Here is a 19669-nt window from a genome sequence, read left to right on the forward strand (position 1 = left end):
GGAGGGAAGGAGGGAGGGAGAGAATAATTACACTTGGTAGTGGCGAAGCCACTGATGACTAGGGCTGACAAGCCCTAGTGTTGGGTGAGCGCGTTCCACACGCTCACCCCTAGGCACGCCTGACACAGCAGGGGATAAGGCCCCAGTCCTGGTCAAGACAAAAGAGACACGGAGACACAAGGCTCACGCCTTCTCCACCAAAAGAAAGCACAACAGCCAGCAGGCTAGGGCGGAGCCTCAGAGGGGCAGACACAACTGCCTCCTTCACACCACACCACACGTACACACCAGACCAAAACACACGCCAGGAAAACACCGCCCGCCAAGGCCAGAAACACACACAAGGCCGCCCCGCCACAAACAACACCCCTGGCCACAACAGAGGAAAAGCAAGGCGCTTAGGGCGCATAAAGCAAGCTAACCAAGCCCCCTCAAAAGGACCAGCAGGGGCCGCTCTCTGGCGGAAACCACACCCTGCATCGCTGGCCCTGGCGAAGCCCCCCAGCCCAACCACAAACATAAACAGAAAACAGAAAGCAGAAACCCTGACCCTCTCTCGCCCACCCTCATGCACCTGCGGAACCGTGCTTAGTCCTCGTCACTGTCCGTGATGGCCTGAGCGGGTTGTCCCGCGTTCATACCTGTGTGACAGCGCAACTGGCCGTTTACTACTCTCAGGAAGGGATGCTGCGCACCCACTTGATCCCAGCCCTTCCGCGGCACTCCCAGTGCTGTGAATGCTTTTAAGCGACCCCACAAGTCGATCACTGCAGTGTCAATTGCTTGTTGGGTGTCCGTCTGTATTTGAGCCTGTTGTTGCTGCTGCTGCTGCGGCTGCTGCTGCGGCTGCTGCTGCGGCTGCTGCTGCGGTAACTGGCCCTGCTGTAGAGGTTGTTGCGGCAGTGGTGCTGTGGCAGCGTTGGCTAGGCCACGGCGCCTTGCGGCATACAGCGCGCACCGCCCCCTCTCCATAGCCGCTAACGCCGCCATAGCCACTACATCCCACACTGCTTGTTGCACGCCAGCCGGGGCCTCAAACAACCACACCTGCTCCCTGGTGGGCGGGGCCGCAAGCTGCGCTGCGAGCTGCTGCACAACCGCATGAGTTACTGCGCACTGCCAAAACGCGTGTAGCCTGGGGCTGTGGGTTGGCGTCACACCGCATCCACACGGCACCGGACCAGGTGCATGTGTGAGATGCGTGTTACCGGCAATGCCAATGCCGTCGATTGACACCCGCCAAGCTGTCTCCTTGTGGGCATTCTCCCAGCGTATCCGCCAGAGCCGGTCGAAGGGGGGAATCCAGCATTGTGTGTGTGTGGGGGGGGGGGGGGCTGCTCATGGTGTCTCGCGCGCCTCAGCTGCATATGCCGTGTGCAATTGACTGCGGGCTACCCCGACGTCTCCCAGCTGCATGACGGTAGCAACACGTACAGACAGCTTCTCCAGTGCCAGGGGTTGCTGCATGCCAGGTATCCTCCAGCCAAGGCAAGGCATGATCAGCCGAACCACTGCCGACTCCGAGGGGGGGGGCGGGGCCCAACCCAGCCTGGAGCCGTTCCTGTACTGCACGTGCTGCTGCCAGCCAGGTCTCTGGTATGTCTGCTGCAAGGCTATTCAGGCCCTCGAGCGCCGGCTGCTCGCATAGCTGCGTCTCCGGGTCAAGGTGCTGCCGCACCCATTCCTCCCATGCCACACCCCCAGTCGCTCTCACTGGCCGTGTTGCGCGCCATGCTGCCGCCGCTGTCAGTGCTTGCACCAGGTCACCTATGGTGCGCAGGTGGCGACACGCCACGAGGCGTGTATGGTGTGCCTCAAGACCAGGCCGTCGGTTGTGGTCACCCTCAGTCAGGACCGGATTGCTCCACAGTGGTGCTAACCAGCACTAGTCGCCTGGCGCTGGTGGCGGCGTCCTCACTGCTCTCACAGGCGGGAGATGGCCCAAAGCCTCATAGATGCGCTGCAAGTCGCCCGGCAACTGGGGTCGGACGTCAGGGCGGGCTGTGAGCATGGTCCATGGGCGCAGCGAGGGATGGTGCCACAACGCGGTCCGCTACTGTGTTGCAGGGGTGGTGGGATGTGTGGTTCCGTTGGTATTTGCGCCCATCCTCTTCCTGGTGCTGCCCGGAAGGGGCCCCTGGGGGGGGCCCTCAGATTTCCTGCACGCCAGGAGCGCTTGCGCAGCTGCTCCCATTTGTAATAAAATTCCCAGTCCAACTGGATAGCTAGACACCCGCTTTGCGCAGGGGAGGATTATGCCAGTCATGTTTCGTGCGCTCATCCTTCGCCATCATGCAAACCTTCAGACCCCCCAGCCCAGCGGTCCCCGAATCACACCAACTGCCCCATCCCGGGGGGCTTGAGAGCACCCCAAACCTTGCCCCAAACACTAGAAACTAGGCATTATAGGGCCTTTAGATGCCGTGGGCGAGAACATGGAGAGGGTTCTTCTCAACAGCAGCAGTGGCCTACCTCAGGGAGACGCAAGCCCTGCGAGGCTCTACTTCTTTGACGTCATCGCTGGGACTTCAACCGGGAGGTTCCATTTGTAGCGATTACGGTATGATTAAGGATACACCAGTACTGCTCGTGAGTACTGCTCTATGACCAGTCAACACACGCCTGAGGTAGGCCATGCCTGCGCTCTTGCTTCGCCCCGAACCCTCGCACCCTGGCTGCTACATCTCGATCCCTCAAGCCCTTGCTCGGGGTTGTAGGGGTACACCCAAGATTTAGCCTAAATTGCGCATGGCAGCCAGGAGGAGGGCCCGCCGGGTCCTCCCGCCTGTGCCAGGAGTGGGCCCATGGTGGGGGCCTAATCCCTCCTGTTTCGCAGGAGGGATCCCCAAGGCACTTCCTGCGCTTTTCGCCCTGACCCCTAAAAACTCCTGGATTGCTTCTGGTTGGAGAACTCTGGAAGGGACATAGCCTCACGACATAGCTAATAGACGCTTGGACGGCTTGTAGCCAGGGATGTTTGGTCACGCACCACCCCGCACCTACAGGCGCAGCAACGTGGAGGTGGCCACTTAGTAGTTACACTTGGTAGTGGCGATGCCACTGGTGACTAGGGCTAACAAGTAATAAGCCCTGGCGCTAGGCAAGCATGCTCTGCACGCTCACACCTGGGCACTGTTGACACAGCAGGGAAGAAGGCCCCAGTCCTGGTCAAGGGAAAAGAGGAACACAGGCTCACCGCCCACCACATCAGACACAAGGCTCACGCCTTCTCCTAGCGGCGGCGGCGGTGGTGGTGGTTGCGGTGGTGGTGGTGGTGGTGGTGGTGGTGGTGGTGGTGGTGGTGGTGGTGGTGGTGGTGGTGGTGGTGGTGGTGGTGGTGGTGGTGGTGGTGGTGGTGGTGGTGGCGATGGTGGTGGTGTTGGTGGTGGTTAGTGATGTATACGGGATAGGCTTTGTGCCATTGTGTGGATGCCTGCTTTGACGTTTGATGGGACGGCGGCCGCAGCCTTAGCCTGTACCCTGGGCAAGATCAAGGTGGCGGAGGCATGGCTGCAGGAAAGGCATCCGGCGGCCATGCCCCTGCGCCTGCAGGAGAAGGTTGACGAATTGTGTGTCCGCACCAGCAGGGTGCCGTGTATGCAGCCACGCCTGCGCCACCTCTTAGATAAACCATCCTCCCCCAGTGCACGCCAATTAGGTGTCTCCCATACACCATCGAGTCGCTTGTTGGGCTGAGCCCCCTAAGCGAAGGGATCCATTGGGGCGAAGCCCCATAGGATGTCCCTGTCCGTGCCTGCGTGCCTGCGTTGCCGGGTGCCTGCCTGTGTGCGTCGATAAAAAGTACTAGGGCCCAGCAGTTACGGCGTGCATATGCGTAGCAGAGGGGGCGCGCAAGGCCACGTGGAGGAGGAGAGCGCGGTGCCGCCCAAGAAGCGGCGCCGGCGCGCAGGTTGAGGCCGGCCGGTGTCTAGTTAGGGTCTTTGCTGGCGAGCATACCACAGCACAGAGTATGATAGGCCGCAGCAGTGCGAAGTGTTGTGGCTAGAGGATTTCCTGCTGTTTGGTTGCTGGCTGTACTGTTGCTTGACAGCGGGACGTGGCTGGACACATTGTGGCGGGCTGTGCCTGTACGAACTGACCCAGGCTATGTCCGGGAGATAAGGTAGACTTTGCGGCCTCAGACTAGAGACGTGGCGTGAGCTCAGCCCACTTTTCCCATACGAGGGTCTTGTTCGTGATAAGGTCTCAGACAGCCGGGAATCCAGGACAAGGAACCGCTCTGGCGCCTGGAGAGCCATGGACCATCTTGGAATGCTTTGGAGAGGGGAGGGAGGGGGCGAGAGAGGCTTGGGAGCTTCCGGGAGCGCTGCTGCACCCGTTGGTCGGGTGCTGCCCTCACCCCCTTTCAACTAGTCACGCCTGGAGACCCCTCCCCCCTCCCACCGTACAAGCACCAAAGGGCTGCGAGGTTGCGACTGCGGGTGCTAAATTCCATCATGCCGCTGGGCAACCGGCCAATGCAGTTTGCCTTCGGTGCTGCTACTGCTGCTGCGCCTTTGCTGACCTTGTCATGGGACGTACTGGTCATGACCGCCTACTCCACTGGCTGGCATGGGACGCACTCTTCTCCCATGTCCGCACCGGTGACGGTGACATTTTCATGGTGGACCTGGTCCGGCAGTGTGCGCGCTGACGCCCACCACCTGTAGGATCAGCACTCAATCACTCAACAAGTGCTGTAGCCTTTTACCATTTCGGGCAGTCGCTGCGGTGGCGGAAGTCAGGACTGGAAGACAGCACTGGTGGCACCCGTGGAGGAGCATTGCGCCAAGTGTGGCATGCGGGAGTGCAGCGGCTGGCGTCACATCAGCGCCAATGGAGCGCTCTTGTGCATCACATGCCATGTCCGCATGCATAGCAAAATTACATGGCGGAATAGCGTGGCAAGTGCATGCTCGACTATTGTCCGCCGTGCGGCGGCTGCATGGGGTATGGGCGGGAGGCCGTGGCGGACGGCATGCTAGACAGATTCATTGATTGATTGATGTTACAAGTTCATGCTTGTAGATTGGCCCAAACGAGCCAGGGAGCTCATGGACCGCTAAAACGTAGGTTTGGGTTTTCTTATCACACCAACTGCATTGCGCTGACGCTATACCAATGCCACGGGTACAGGTGCTGGAGCACACGGCGCAGCAGCTGGCTGGTGGAAGGCCCAAGGAGGAGGTCATTGTTGGCTGGGGCAACGCCAACACTGGCTATGGCGGTTGCATCAGCAGGTTGGGGCGGGGCCCAAACCGGGCACTGCTCCGCCTGCTGGTGGACAAGTACGCGCATCTGGTGGTGTACGTGGACGAGTTCTACACATCACAGGCAAGATGAGAGCAGACGGGTTGGAATGAGTAGAAAGGTGGTCGGGTGGACAGGATGGGGCTCGTGTACAGGCAGCCGGGTAGCCAGCAAGGTTCACACTGTACTCCTGCCCCCTCCCTCCCCAGGTGTGTGCGAAGTGCGGGCGGCGCTTACTCGGCGACGGGCAGCGCTGCCTGCAGGCGGTCGTACCATGGGGGGGCTCACGCGCTCACCAAGTCCAAGTGTGCAACCTCTGCGGGACGGTGTGGGTGAGTCCACTTTGTGGGCGGGCGGCTGGCTGGGTGATGGATGGGTGGCTGGGTGGCGGCTCAGTGGGGCTCAGTGGGTGATGGCTGGCTGGGTGACGCTCAGTGGGGCTCAGTGGGGCTCAGTCGTGGGCTCAGTGGGTGATGGCTGGGTGACGGCTGGGTGACGGCTCAGTCGTGGGCTCAGTGGGACTCACTCACTCTACCCTCCCGACGGTGCAGGGACGTGACGTCAACTCCGGAACCAACATCCGGCACGCGCTGGTGGAGATGCTGCTGGGGCACAAGCGACCTGCATCGCTGCAGACTGGCGGCAGCAGCGGTGGCGACGGCGGCGGCAGCAGCGGGGGCGCGTGCGCGCATCTTGGTAGCGGAGGGGGCGGGAAAGGCCACGTGGAGGAGGAGAGCGCAGCGCCGCCCAAGAAGCGGCGCAAGCGCGCAGGCTGAGGAGCCGACTGGTGTCTAGGTAGCGGTCCGCGGTGGGGCTGGCAGGCATGCGTAGCGGCATGACAAGTAGTGCGGCTGTTGACAACTGTGCTGCGTCTGGCTGCGGCTGGCTCTACTGTGGCATCGCAACGGCTAGATAGGCACCTGGTTTGGCTATGTGCCTGTGGAAACCGACCCCGGCTATGTCCGGGCGATGAGGTTGTTCGGCCTCAGACTGTGGAGGGGCTCAGCCCCTTGTCCCGTGACCGGGGAACACTTGTCTTATCCACCATGCTACCAGAATGCACAAGAAATGAAATCGCCAACCCCACACCATGATCCCAGCACCGTGGGCCGGCCAATCGAAGGTTTTGACTGCTGCACATGTTGGACATGCCTTACCTCTATCCGACCTTAAGTAAGGTCCTCCGCCTCCTGTGGCAATCCTGCAGACCTGCACAGAGTGCATTCCGGTTGACATCTTGAATGTGGGCGCATGCGGGCGCCTGGCCGCCAGCCTTGATTCTCAAGGCAGTGTCGGTAGCGTTACGTGAGCGTACATGTAGTCTGATTGTGTGATGCCGCTGTGTGGTGGGGTGTTGGCGAATGCCCGGCTGGGAGGCTGCAGAAGTGCAATGACGGGGAGCCACATGGTGTTTGTGCAAGCGGGCATGGCATGTCGCCCTGCACGCACCGGCTCAAATCAAATCTGCGCTGTAAATGTAGCTCATGCCGTAATCCGAACATTGTTTCCTCATCCTGTCTCTATAGCAGTGGAATACTGTTACCAGAGAGTTGAGACCTTGTCTAATTGCTGCACATCGAGCCCTAGATTGTGACAAATATAATGCGTCGGTATATGCTGGGCCATGTAGCAATCTAGCCAGCCGTTTCGGGACTACACTGCAAGTTGGCTGTTGGCCTAGGCGTTGCCGAATACACAGCGATGACCGACTCAGTGGCACAACTAAAGACACAAGCAGGTAAGCTTTTCTAGCAACACACGGACGACTGGGTAGGTTGCGATCGATGCAAAGTTCTCTGCACAAACAGCTTAGCGCAGTCGCTCAACTACACGTGCAGCGTCTTCGAACTGATACCGACTGATACCGCAAAGCCTACCTCAGACCCGCATCGCACCTGAGTTTACTTACCTAAATACCCCACCTCTCTCGGTTCCCATTGTTCCTGTCCCCTAGTCGGAGACTGGGAGGTGGTAGGCGATTGCTTCTTCGCGCGAGAGACCCTCTATGAGAGCATCTGGGATGGGTTCGAGGTGGAGGACAAGAGGTTTACATGCGCAACGTACGGGGGCCCTATTGCTGCGATGCGTGACGAGAGGCGCATGGTGCTGGTAACACCGGGTTCATCGGCAACAGCAGCAGCCGGGGGCCTCAAGCCTGTCCTAAGAACGTTCACAGCCGCCGGAGGACCTCTGGGGGCGTCGGTGTGGGACGGAGGCCGCTTGGTGGACTGGGGCTGGACGGATGAGCAGCAGCTGGCCGCAGTGGAGGCCAACGGCAAGGTGAGCAGCAGAACAGAACGGGGGCAGGTGGCATGGGGGTTAACAGTGATTTGAGACATCCTGAGCCCCGCACCATGCACGTGACAGGTCACCGTGTACTCCCCCTATGCTGAAAAAGTCCGTGAGTTCCGATTTGGAGCTGCGGTTGAGCGCGACACAGTGGCTGCCGCAATTGTGTACGGCACTGGGGTGCTGGTAGTCACTGAAGCGCAGCTGCAGCCAGCACCGCCAGGTTCCAGCACTCCCACTGCGACCGTGTCTGAGCCCGGAAGCATCTGGTTGGTTGAGGACTTGCGGGAACCCCGCCCAACACGGCTCACCTCGCCCCCGCTCACGGCATTCACCCCCACGGCCACTGAGGACAACCGTGGCGACCTTGGTGGCAGTGGGCTGCTGAGTCTGGGCGGCCTTGGGCGACTGGGCCTGCCCTCATGCGTGGCAGTGTTGGACCCTCGGCACACCCTATCGACACGCGTGGAGGTGAGACCACTACATTGGGTGGCCCTGCTGGCTTTGCCCTGTGCCTGTGTTTACACCCAATGGTTGGCCGTTTCAATTCAGACCTGCCTGCTCCTGTCAGGTCCTGGCTGTGGTAGGCGGCGTACTGTGGCAGCTGGATGAGGTGTCGGCCACCGACCACCACCCCGCTGCACTGCGGTCGGCGGGTGGGGCGGATCACATCTCTGTGTCGCCGGATGGGGCCTTTGTGGCCATGTACACGCAGGACCACCGGCTGGTGGTGCTGGCGTCAGGTGAGGCGCTGGGGGAGGCATGCCCCTAGATCTAGGGTGGTGGCAATGGCAGATTCATTGCAAGGTGGCGCTCCATGCACCGAAATGTGCGTGCTTGCCTGCACAAACTCCCTGTACCCATTCCCACCACTGCGCATCACCACACGGTATCCATAGTTAATAGTATGAAGTGCTGCATTACCATCACCAGTACCAGTTATCGTGTGTTTAGAAGTATTGTACCGTATACTCTACAAGGTCAGGCACTAGCAGTGCCACACCTGACACCCAATGCCCAGTTGACCCAACACGGGATCACATCCCTGCACATCATGCATGCATGCGCATTAATTGGGGGAGTGGGTAAACCGTAAGACTGGGCGCGGCTCGCTGTTGCTCGCGTTTGCTTCGCGTCCACAGTCTTAATTCCAACATTGCCCGCTCTTACACCTGTATTTGCCGCGTATGCATGTGCCTTGTTCTGTCTGGCTCCTCTGCACAGACCTGACCAAGCAGCTAACTGAGTTTGAGATGCGCGGTGCTGAGTGTGCACCACAAGCCCTACATTGGGTGGGCGCAGATGCCGTGCTGCTGGTGTGGCCTGAAACAGCGGTGCTAGTGGGCCCCTACGGCGACAGCGTGCAGTGGAGCATGAGCGATGATGTGCTCGCGGTAGGCCAGCCTGATGCAGATAGACGGTACAAACTTGATTAAGCTTTGCATGCACAGAACGGTGTGGTGGCGTGTGTACCACTGGGATGCCATGCAACCTAGGGAATCCATAAAGAGAAACCTGGCTGGCTAAACCCGTCGCATGACCCCTTGCCGACTGCAGGTAGTACCTGAGGTGGATGGCTGCCGGCTGCTGTTCGGCGGACGCGGCCGTCACGAGCTGCTCAGGAAGGTGCCGGAGGCCTGTACACAGGTGCGAGGTAAAGGGGATAGCTACCGAACAATCCATCAGGTTAAACAAGGCCGCCTGGTGACGTCAAAACTGTATGCAATGCCCAAAGGTACCTTGCTCCTCATGTCCTCGCCCGTGTCACTGTACTGTATGCGACGTGTGTCATGGTTTGCCTCACCAGGTGTTCCGACCAGGCGCCACTGGGCCAGCGGCGCAGCTGTGGGATGCAAGGGCGCTGTACGATGACCAAAACCCGCGCTGTGACCGCATCCTGCGGAATATCCAGGTGAGGAGGGGCTAGGGAAGCTGGGCTGTGAAAGTACCCGGGCCAAGTGGATAGGCACAACCCCGTTCCAAGTGTAGAGTTACAACTCCCCGGTTACACGAGAGAACACCTGCATTAGCATTATATATCACCTAGTTCTGGAACGCATGGTGACTGCTATCCATGGCCTTGCCCGCACGTCATCACCTTCTGCCTGACCTCCTATCCGGCTATGCCCACAGGATGGCGGGCCCACAGCTCTGGCCGCCGCCGTGGCTACAACCATCACGGCCGCCAGCCACGACCTGTCGCCTTTGCGGCAGCGGTCGCTGATGCGGGCTGCCGCTTACGGCCGGCCCTTTTGCCCGCCCGAATTCCCACGCCAGCTGATGTACGGCACCGCTTGCCGGCTGCGGGTGCTGAACGCGGTCCGGGACGCCCGCGTGGGCCTGCCGCTCACCATGAGCCAGCTGGAGGCGCTCAGTCTGCCCGTGCTGGTGGCCAGGTGCGGGGGCTTGCAGGGAACTCCAGCCAGTACGGCGAGAGACTGTACAGTGGGGGCCAATGCAGGCGGTTAAGCTGGGACATGATCAGTGTTCACTGTATGTTGCAGGCTCATGTCATACCGGCAATGGCTGCTGGCCTACCGGATAGCAGGCGTGCTCCGGAATATCCCGGGCGCCCAGCAGCCGCCACTGAGGCAAGGGACTGGCGCAAACACTGCACTGGGCCCCCGACCTCCGCCTATGGGCCAAGACCAGGTGCTGATGCAGTGGGCGTGCGCCAAAATCTCTGCAGCGTCCGGCAGCAGCAGCCAAGTGGACGACGCGCACCTCAAGGTGAGCACCCGCGCCAGGAGTAAAGGCATGAGCAGTTCGACGATGGTGCAGGCACAGGGAATGTGTTGCGGGTGTGTACCCAAGCCATGTACGGTAACTGGGGTTTGGTGGGGGGAGGGGGCACAACAGCGCTACACGGTAAATATTTTGCTGCCCCTAGATCCTTGGAAGCGAATGCAGTTGGGCTGTACTGGGTTTGTAGCGCTAGTGAATGCCATCTCATTAGTGCAAAGCGCTCCACACACAACGCGGCGTCTTTGTTTATTCATGCTCTACTCATGTGCATGCAGGACGCGATTGTGGCCAAACTGAAAGGCTGCCCTAACGTGCGGTATGCTCCGCTCGCAGCACACGCCCTAGTAAGTCGCTGGTGCATGAAGTACACCTGTTCAGCTGTGCTGCACATTCTCGTGCCATTTTCGTTGAATAAGTAGAGAGTTGGGGCATTGATACCGCTTCGGTTTTCTTCGCATTATCCAAACTGGTGTGCCATCCCGCCCATTTTCAGTCTGTGGGAAGACGCCGCCTGGCACTGCGGCTGCTGGATGAGGAGCGGTCACCTGCACAGCAGGCAAGATGGTGCACTGGATAACACTCTCGCGGAGGCTACTTCTTGTGTCAATAGTTTTCTAACAGCCGGGGAGTTTCCGCAGGTTCCCCTGTTGCTCAGCTTGGCGGTGGGAAGTGCCGGGGCGCGGGCGGGAGCTGGCGGCTCCTCGGGAAGGCAAGGTGAGCTCATGCGCTGATGCGGGGAGTTACGGGGGCTCAAGTGAGGGGTGGACCTTCCAGTGCGAACCCGGAAACGTCGCATGCCGCTTGCAGGTCTGGATGCAAGGGTGGGTGACGAGGACGGCGACAGCAGTGACGAGGTGCTGCAGCGGGCGTTGCGGAAGGCCATTGAGAGTGGCGACACCGACCTGGTGAGCATTCATACTGGCTCAGCGGCCGTTGGAGGACGAGAGCACGCAGTGAAGCGGCGTATTACCAATCCTCGCATGTCTGCCACGCGCATCTCTACACGGCCGCCATGTAGTACCATGTACGGCGCTAATGTGCATTACATACCTTCCGACCTGGCGCTGCTGTAACTCTTGCGTCCGTTGACTGCGGTGGACATCCGCTCGCCAGGTCTACTTGGTGCTGTTCGGACTGTACCGAGCCCGGCCGCTGCCTGAGTTCTGGTCCCTGGTGGCGGTGCGGGCGCTAGCGCGGAATCTGTTCATCAAGTACTGCAGGGCCAAGGTATGTCTGCGGCAAAGTTACAGTGATTGTGGATTTGCCTCTCCTTGCACACTGGGTGGCATGTCGATACACCTCAGGCGCATTGCGCAGGGGTTGCTTTTGTTGAACTTGTCCGGCTTAACGCTCGTGCCTTCGACACCAGGAGCCGGAGCTGCTCGAAACCATTTTGACGTCAGCAGCCGCCACCAGTAGCTCAGCAGCCGGAGCAGGAGGGGCACAGACGTCTGCGGCAAGTGCTGCAGCGGCAGCCAGCTTCCCTCCTACGGCTGCTGCCGCAGAGCTGGCCAGTCTGCACTTCCGCGCCGCGCTGAAGGAGGAGGTCCAGCTGTGCGAGCAGGCCGCGGCAGGAGCTGGCGGCGGAATGCCTCCGGCTCAGGCCGATGCCGCGGCAACTCACCTTGCGAGTGAGCTTGCTGACGTGGCGCACAAGTATGGCCAGGTGAGTTGGCATCTAAAGGTCCTTACATGATAGAGCGGCGGCGCCGCGCCAGACTAGTAAGTCTGTTTGAGCGCGCCATGCGCTAAGGACCTGGCTTTCCCCCGCAGCCACTTAACAGCATTTAAGATCCATCAAATCCCCCAGATCCCTCGAGAATCCTCAGCAGCTGCCCTGCGGATTGTGTCTTTAACACTCCCTGTCTAGCAGACATGCGTGCGGTGCAATAATTGGGGGGATTTGTGAACCTTTTGAAGGGTGGCAACCCCGCACCCCCGGCACGCCCCGCACAGTCCCGCCGAGGGGGGTAGCCGTTCATGTGAAGAAGAAGGTACCGCAGGGAATTGGTTGCACTCCTTCGGAATTCTCCCTCCAGAAGCATAAGAGCTTTCATAGTTACGCGCAGTACGGTGTTGGAAGAAAGCCTGTGCAAAATTGACACCTCAGGGCAAGAAATAGGTACCGCTATGGATGCAAAGCTAGCAATGGCAGTACGGTACCCGCAGAGACCCAACCAGCCGTAGTGTATGGCATTACACTGCAGCCGTGCATGGACCATACTGACACCGCACTAGCTAGGGCCGATCTCTGCCGTGGCAGCCAGTGCAATCCGCATCGGATGTTGTCAGGGTGGGGGGGGACAGACAGTGTGGGGGTCAGTTCTTAGTTCTGCATGGACCCGCACCATCCTTCCCTCCAACTGACTGCCATCTTTGGGTGCATTGAAATCCAGGTCGAGCTGTGTCTTGCTGCTGTTCAACATGTGTACTTTGTTCGTGTCTGTCTGCAGAGCCGTGACTCCGCCTTCCAGTCCAAGGCCGTGTCGGAGATGGCGGCACTGCGGCGTGAGCAGGCGCGGCTGGAGCGGGAGACCGGTCAGCGCCTTTTCTACGGGCTGAGCCTGGTCGAGACTGTGCGGACGGCAATACGGTGAGACAACCTAGGCGGACCCTGGCTGTTGGGACCAGGTGTGCGCCGCCAAGTATTGGTACCATATACTCCTGCCGCACGCGGATGAATCGTCCACGCCAGGCTTGCCGTTTATACACATGACCGGACAGGCTCGGACACCATCGCGCCGCGGCAGCGTTGAAGAAGCAATTTGTGCTCAGCGACCGGCGCTTTACCTGGGTCAAGGTGCGGGGGAAGTTGGCAGTCTTGTATTGACAGGTTCGGTAAGCTGTGCAAGTGCCCAAATTGCTAAACTGGTGACTCGTCATGGTGCATTTGGTGCATATTGAGCTGCAGGTGCGCACGCTGGCGGAGACCCGTGACTGGGAGTCACTGGAGGTGAGTTGACGCGTGGCCCTAGTCCATACACCTTGCTGTTGGCTCGGCCTCACGGCACGGGCCCACAGCGCCGTTGCCGCGAATACCGGTTTACAGTGTATGCCGGTCCTGCACTTCTTCTGGGTTATTGCAGGGTTTTGCCACAGAGCTTCGGCGCAGCCCCATCGGATGGGAACCTTTCATTGAGGTGCGTTGCTAGTAGAATGCCAACTTGCTGGGATAGCGCGTCAAGGGTACCTGGACCGAAAGCCTTGGTTCCTTACATACATACGATGGCATTGAGTGCGGCGTTTCCACGCACAATGACGTCCATAACATGCAGGCCGCTAAGAAATGGCAAGCGCCGTCGGAGTACCGCGCCAGGTGCGTAAGGGATAGGCGCTAAGAAGTGCATTACTTGCAGCATCCTGCACGCCGGTGCCATGTATTTGCATGGCGCATACGTTCGCCGACACAAGGTCCCAACGCCACTTGCTTCGGGCAGGCTGGTGGCCCGGCTGCCGGACAGCCCCGCCAAGGCTGAGGAGCTCTCAGCGCTGGGCCTGGCGCGCGAGGCCGCAGAAGTGGCTGCCCGCATCAAGGTGGGTCCAACTGCTCGAGCCGTATGCCTGCATGACTGCCTGAGTAAACGTGTGCCGGGCTACATGGCTTGCAGGACACGGACCTGTTTGCGCGCATTCAGTCGGCAGTGGCGGCCGGTAGCCCTGCGGCACTGGCCATCGCACAGATCAAGGAGCGCTTCCAGTTCCGGACAGGGTGAACCAATGGCTTGCTACAGCCTTGCTATACCAGCCAAGTCCTAGCAGGGGCGCTCGGCACACCTCTTTTCTTCAACCTGCACTGTAATCTTTTTTTAGCTTTTTTTTGCTTGGGCTTAGCCCCCTGAGCGTAGCGATTCAGGTCTGGTCATCTAGTCTGCGCCATGGCTTCATGTGTGACAATGTGCATTGTGACAGACGGTGAGGCCTGCAGTGACAAGGTAGGTCACTGCAGCAAGGCACACACCCGTAATATCCTTGAATTAATGGCGAACAGTAGGCTGCTAAGCATGGTGCGCGCAGGCTGGGAACCGCCTAGTGGTTGCGTATGGGTTTGTGGGCGACAGCAGCTTAGATAGGCAATAGCAGCTGCCTCATGGCTGCATGGAGAATGGATAAATGAGTGTGGTTGGATGTGTGCCGCAAATGTTCGTCACTTTTGCTGTAGCGGAGGCATGGGTGGCGGTCCTTGCACTGGAGATGAGGCTCGCCTGGTAGACCTCTTCAGCTCAAGGCAAGTGTCGTACACCGTGCATCCGCGGGGTGGCATCAGATGGGCAGTATGGCGCAAGTCATCAGGAAGGGGCAGTATTGCAACGACTGGCCAAAATATGAGCACAGAGTCAGGGGGGGGGGGGTAGAAAGCTCAGGTTCTTACCCCATGCTCAATATTACAGAGCTTTAGGAGAGCATTATGCACGTGCTTTTAGTTTTGTCAGGGGGAAGTTCTGGGCCGACAAAGTGGGGGGGTCGGTCGTCGTCCTGGGGGTCTGCCGGTTTCGGGAGCCCATCCTGGCGGATTTCGGGAAGCGCCCCACAAGCAGAACTAGGGGCCAAACGCAGCAGTACGAGGCTCATATGTGCACGTGATGCCGTAATAAGCACAAGCAAAGCGTGGGAAGGCTAAGTTGCGCGTCCGGGCGTGGACATGTGGGCACATGTCCCCACGTTCGACACATGCGCACTGCCACCGCTGGGCTCTCTAGCGCTGGTGCGCATGAATTTACGTCTAACAAGGCTGCCGATGCACACTGTCCAACCGTCACATGGCAGAGAGTTGAGCGCGGTGTGGGCTGGGCCGAGAGGATTTCGATGGATAGGATCCCGCGTGTGACCGAAGTCTCAGAACAGGACCGCTGATGGCACAGCGTGATAGTGCTCGTCAAGAGGAGTCGATTGGCACCACTTTGGTATTAAACGGAGGGTTTTTTACCCCTAAACAACAAGGTGTTGTCCGTGGGGCGGTCGGTCGTCCCCTCAAGGGGGGTCCCGGGGGATTTCGGGGCATGGGGTCTGGCACTTTGTTTCCTACCCCTCCCCCCCTGACCGAGTATCTGCTGGTCGCGCCACAGAGCACAGATTGAATAGATTCCCATCAAGCCGGGCATGGTTGGGGGGTCTTAAGGTTGTCCTGTGGCCTGTGCGTAGCGTATACGGTACACAAGAGATAAGGGCAGGGCATTTCTGCATTTTGCAGGTGTGGACTTTAGCTTGCCATGTAAAGTGTGAAAGCTGTACGTGTGCGACCTCCTTATATGGCATTCCGTACCTCAACAACCCGCAAGAAAGGGAGCGCTTGCCTGATTGACGTCACGTGGATGTGCTCGCCCCCATACAAACATATGCAGCGCTTTACGCTTGCTCGCCACAGCTACACCCCTACCCCCCCCACACAGCGGCTTTCAACACTATTGCTCGTGCAAGCTGCTCCCCTACGCCGGTACTACAACTGCTCCATCCAGGCCGCTTCACCACAGCCATCCCTTCTTGCTGCCGGCCTGCGCTGCCGAACTCTTGCCGCTGCTGTTGTGACGGCGTATGTCGGGATGGTCGGCGCCCACTGCGTCCGCTACACTTGTGAAGCCGTCCCGCTTCAGGCACTCGGCCAGCTCCCGCTTGATGCGCGGGATGAGCGCGGGCCCCTCGTATGCGAACACCGTGTACAGCTGCACCAGGCTGGCACCTGTGGGGCGCCAGCAGCATCAACACGCGGAGTTGTCCGCCGCCTCAACAGCAGCTGATGCAAGAGCCGTGGATACGCTGGACGGGGCAGCACAGCTTGTTCCATACAGGCTACAACACGGCGCACGCACCTGCGCGAATCTTCTTGTATGCGTCTTCGCCGCTGGCCACGCCGCCGCAGCCCACTAGCGGCAGGCGGCCCCCGGTGAGGCGGTACATGTCAGACAGCACGCCGGTGCTCATGGCGAACAGCGGCGGCCCGCTCAGTCCACCGGCCTCTTGGGCGGCGGGGTAGTTGGCCACCTCACCTGCGAGTGCAGGGCAATGCATATGAGTAGGCTGCAGTGATGGAACGCCCCAACCTCACTAGCCGAGTGTCCATCCATCGGGTGTGCATGTTTGGATTGAAGGCACCTGTGATAAACACCATACGGTACCTATCCTTTGCCTGCAGGTTCCCTCACCCCCACGCGATCCCTACCGGGTCGCTGGATGGTGGTGTTGCTGATGATAAGTCCATCCACGCCGCACGCCAGCGCCACCGCCGCGATGTCGCGCTTGTCGAGCTCGTTCAGGTCGGGGGCCACCTTGATCAGCAGCGGGGGAGGGCCCGACTGGCCCCATACCATGCGATCACGGGTGCCCTTGACCTGCACCATTGCCGCATACGGAAGTGAGCGAGCCCAGTGGCAGCGCAGTTCTCTAGATGCTGTCAGCCAGGTGGAGCTTGTGCTTTTCCCTTCCGATCCCAGCAATGCTGTATACGACGCTCGGTTGCTTCTAGAGGAAAATGCCACAGCTCAAAACGCCATGAGACAGTTCATGTCCATCCAGCCGCCTTGCTTAGGCGGGTTAGCTCAGTCGCGCGTCCAGGCGTACTGATCAGCCACCACCACCCACCCACCTGATTCACTAGCGCCTCCAGCTCCTTGCGACCCTGCAGCGCACGAAGTCCTGTGCGCAGCGCGTAGAGCGGGCATACATCAATGCATGACCATACATACAGCGCAAGCACCCAGCCATGAAAGCAAAGCAACATATGGTGGCCTTCAATCGCGTCTAGTTGTGGGCTTGTGGCGTGTTGTATGAGCCCTACGACACCATGACTACACACAGGAGTCGGCACATGCGGGAGCCGTTTGCGAGCCACGGCCAACACCCTCTCCGACCCCCGCGCACCCCGCCTCAGTAACAGGTACCCTGATTTGACCCATGCGCAATTACGCTGCTGACAGGCAAAGCAGCGCCGTGCCCAGCCCTAGTTTACGCGCACCACGCCCTATCTTGTCACCCAGGTGCACACGTAATTCACGATAACATCTGGATGCCCGCGCTGCCGGCATGGCGGTGGTAAGGCTGGTGCACTGCATAGCTAGGTAGCGTCATGTGTTGCGCAATATGGTTTCGTGGTTTGGACCTCACGCGTGCCGCACCCTTCGTGCAAAGGTGATGTTTACAATCTACGGACATTACCGACAAGACCGACAAGGCTTAAGGGCGTCCAGAATTAAGTTGAAGTCTACGCCTCCTCGACCTCTGTGTGCTGGTTTTGGGTCCTGGGTCTCACTTTAGTTTGACTACTCCCACCCACCCCCCTCCCACCTCACCGGGAGTGTTGGGACTGGAAACGTTCACGACCAGGTAGTCGGCGTGTGTGGCCAGCTTGGTGAGGCCGATGCAGTAGTCCAGCGCCGCGTCCTTGCTGTTCTTGTTCTTGCCCAGGTTCACGCCCAGGGGTCCTGGGCACGTGGCCAGTCATGCATGTCAGCTGCATACGGCAAGGCAAGCTGGGCCTGTGCGTGCGGAAGAGCAATTTGCGATGCATCAACTGAACCCCTGCAACCTAGTTACCACTCACTGACCCACCGCGCTTGAGCGCCGGGTCCTTCTCCGCCGCCGCCTCAAAGGCCAGCAGGTGGTCCTGCACCGCGTCCGCGCCCAGGTTGTTGAACCCGTAGCGGTTGATGGTGGCCCTGTGGACACACGTACATCGGGGGCGAGGCGCCGGGGCATCAGGGTGCAGCTGTGCCAATCAAGTCACAACAGCAAAGCTGCGAAGTAAGGTACGTCCTTGCTCGGCACGGTATCACGTAACAGGGCCATGGCGTACAATGATCCAACATCAATCTAGGCCTGTTTACCTATCGCGCCTGAAAGGAGTTTGTGGGGCCACGTGGACTCGAACCCATGTAAATGCCCATGCTCGCCCTCCTACATCGCGCTGCTGCCCTATACCCCTCTCACTTGAGCTCGGGTATGCGGAAAACACGTGGTGTCGGGTTGCCAGGCTGGGGCTTGGGTGTGATTGAGCCTGCAGCAGCCAGAAAACGTGCTGGTCACCCACCACTACAAACCGTATAGCAGGGCAGGCACAGTCTGTCCTTGCCATGTATAGGACGCACCCTGTTCTAGGCTAGTCCGCTTCCGTCCACCTGAGTCTCACATGAATGAGCCCCTAACATTTGCACCCATTCCAACGCACCAACTTCCACAAAGCCGAAGCCCAGCCCCATGAGTCCGGCCACCGCCTCCGCGTTCTTGTCGAAGCCCGCAGCAAGACCTGCGCCCGCAAGAACATGAGCCCTGGGCCACAGAGAGCACGTGCGAAGCCTATTGAACACGCCATGCACAACGCTACAATATCTTGCACCCCTGCCTCACCGATTGGGTTTGGAAAGTCAAGGCCAAACACTTTTGTGTGGAGTGCAGGCGGGTCGGGCCTCGTGTCCCGCGGCAGGAGGCGGCGAGCTGCCGCCTGCAGCCATGCAAGTGATTCAGTAGGCGCCTGGTGCTCTGCATCAACCTGACGGACACGGCTAAACCAATCGACCGACAGCCCTGCGGCAGCAGCACCACCACATGTGCGGCGACCCCTAGCCCATTCGGCAAGCAGCCCCCTCCGCATTTACGTAAAGTAGCGCAAACAGAGCGCTCTCTGCGCACATACCCAGCTGCATGCATTTACAAGCTCGCGGGGCTTGGCTGAAGGTCCCCCGCGAAGCTCCTGACCTGGATTCCGATGATGTGGCTGAGCTCAGGGTCCAGCATGCGCACCAGAGGCCCAGTCGCGCTGGCCATCTCCATTTGCGTATCAATATCGGCCGTGTAGTAGTACGCAGCTGCACCACCGGCAGCCGCCGCACCCAAAAGCACAGCCCGCTGCAAGGACGTTGGGTGGAGGCGGGCTTGATGACAGAAATCGTAGGCACACACCTGGCCCGCCTGCCCAGAACCCCCCACTCCCCCCCGCCACACCCGTGTCCCTGGAAAGAACCCCTCTACAGTTATGAAATTAAGAGGCAACGACACGACAGCTTCTTGCACCATGGGCGTGTAACTATTCGCCACAGCGCGCTCGCCCGGCACCGACCTTGAGCATTTGCTAATCCTTTCAAATGGTCGTTGATTGTAGTCGCACTTCAATTCCTGTTGTCGAACTACAAATCGGTGCTGTGTCGGCGAGCGCCGCGTAGTTTTGACAATCAAATGCAAAACGCGATAGCAACTAACAACGTTAAGAATATCAAGTACCAATCTGTTTTCAATGCTCGCAGATGGGGTTAACAGCCCTAAATACGGTTGTGCGGATGAAGCAGCCAGGTTGGCTGTTTTCCCATTATTGCAGCCGTGCAAGCAAGAAATGCCGCATGTTGCCTTCAATGTCACGTGGCAATATCACTGTAGCATTTTGGCGGCCGCATGGCCTGCGCGA

The 19669-nt window shown here is 59.5% G+C and overlaps 3 protein-coding genes across 3 annotated transcripts in view; 2 read left to right on the plus strand and 1 right to left on the minus strand.

Annotated features, from left to right (window-relative positions):
* The window catches only part of CHLRE_03g199199v5 (uncharacterized protein), a 7619-nt gene extending 882 nt beyond the window's left edge, over positions 1 to 6737 (plus strand). The window contains exons 2-5 of the mRNA XM_043061309.1: positions 3212 to 3388; positions 5048 to 5334; positions 5460 to 5582; positions 5802 to 6737. Coding sequence (XP_042926612.1) covers positions 5122 to 5334; positions 5460 to 5582; positions 5802 to 6026 — 561 coding nt within the window. The 5' untranslated portion in view covers positions 3212 to 3388; positions 5048 to 5121 and the 3' untranslated portion in view covers positions 6027 to 6737. The remainder of the gene's footprint in view (positions 1 to 3211; positions 3389 to 5047; positions 5335 to 5459; positions 5583 to 5801) is intronic.
* A 51-nt stretch (positions 6738 to 6788) lies between these two features.
* Positions 6789 to 15450, plus strand: CHLRE_03g199311v5 (uncharacterized protein). The gene is made up of 22 exons (XM_043061313.1): positions 6789 to 6988; positions 7205 to 7530; positions 7618 to 8010; positions 8111 to 8282; positions 8764 to 8933; positions 9097 to 9186; positions 9347 to 9451; positions 9673 to 9935; positions 10044 to 10269; positions 10560 to 10628; positions 10778 to 10840; positions 10923 to 10998; positions 11092 to 11189; positions 11398 to 11511; positions 11654 to 11950; positions 12738 to 12877; positions 13009 to 13084; positions 13196 to 13237; positions 13371 to 13424; positions 13560 to 13600; positions 13722 to 13818; positions 13893 to 15450. Exons 1-22 carry the CDS (start codon positions 6952 to 6954, stop codon positions 13995 to 13997), a joined length of 3054 nt encoding a protein of 1017 aa, XP_042926613.1. The 5' UTR covers positions 6789 to 6951; the 3' UTR covers positions 13998 to 15450.
* Positions 15451 to 15454: 4 nt separating this feature from the next.
* CHLRE_03g199423v5 (uncharacterized protein) lies at positions 15455 to 19598 on the minus strand. Its single transcript, XM_001699368.2, has 11 exons — positions 19328 to 19598; positions 18967 to 19116; positions 18619 to 18712; positions 18440 to 18517; positions 18202 to 18268; positions 17824 to 17930; positions 17565 to 17696; positions 16862 to 16911; positions 16439 to 16607; positions 16089 to 16265; positions 15455 to 15958 (listed from the first exon to the last, which is right to left on the minus strand). Exons 1-11 carry the CDS (start codon positions 19334 to 19336, stop codon positions 15744 to 15746), a joined length of 1248 nt encoding a protein of 415 aa, XP_001699420.2. The 5' UTR covers positions 19337 to 19598; the 3' UTR covers positions 15455 to 15743.
* Positions 19599 to 19669: the final 71 nt, after the last annotated feature.

Source organism: Chlamydomonas reinhardtii, chromosome 3, assembly GCF_000002595.2.
Source record: "Chlamydomonas reinhardtii strain CC-503 cw92 mt+ chromosome 3, whole genome shotgun sequence".
Taxonomy (NCBI): Eukaryota; Viridiplantae; Chlorophyta; class Chlorophyceae; order Chlamydomonadales; family Chlamydomonadaceae; genus Chlamydomonas; species Chlamydomonas reinhardtii.

Excerpts from the sequence above, each read along its gene's own strand:
- CHLRE_03g199311v5 (XM_043061313.1), top strand. The coding sequence starts at position 6,952 with ATGACCGACTCAGTGGCACAACTAAAGACACAAGCAG. Across the intron at positions 7,531-7,617 it reads CAGTGGAGGCCAACGGCAAG|GTCACCGTGTACTCCCCCTA; the intron begins GTGAGCAGCAGA and ends TGCACGTGACAG. Across the intron at positions 9,187-9,346 it reads TGCCGGAGGCCTGTACACAG|GTGTTCCGACCAGGCGCCAC; the intron begins GTGCGAGGTAAA and ends TTGCCTCACCAG.
- CHLRE_03g199423v5 (XM_001699368.2), bottom strand. Across the intron at positions 18,713-18,966 it reads GCCACATCATCGGAATCCAG|GCGGCAGCTCGCCGCCTCCT; the intron begins GTCAGGAGCTTC and ends GCATGGCTGCAG. Across the intron at positions 16,266-16,438 it reads CACCACCATCCAGCGACCCG|GTGAGGTGGCCAACTACCCC; the intron begins GTAGGGATCGCG and ends CTGCACTCGCAG.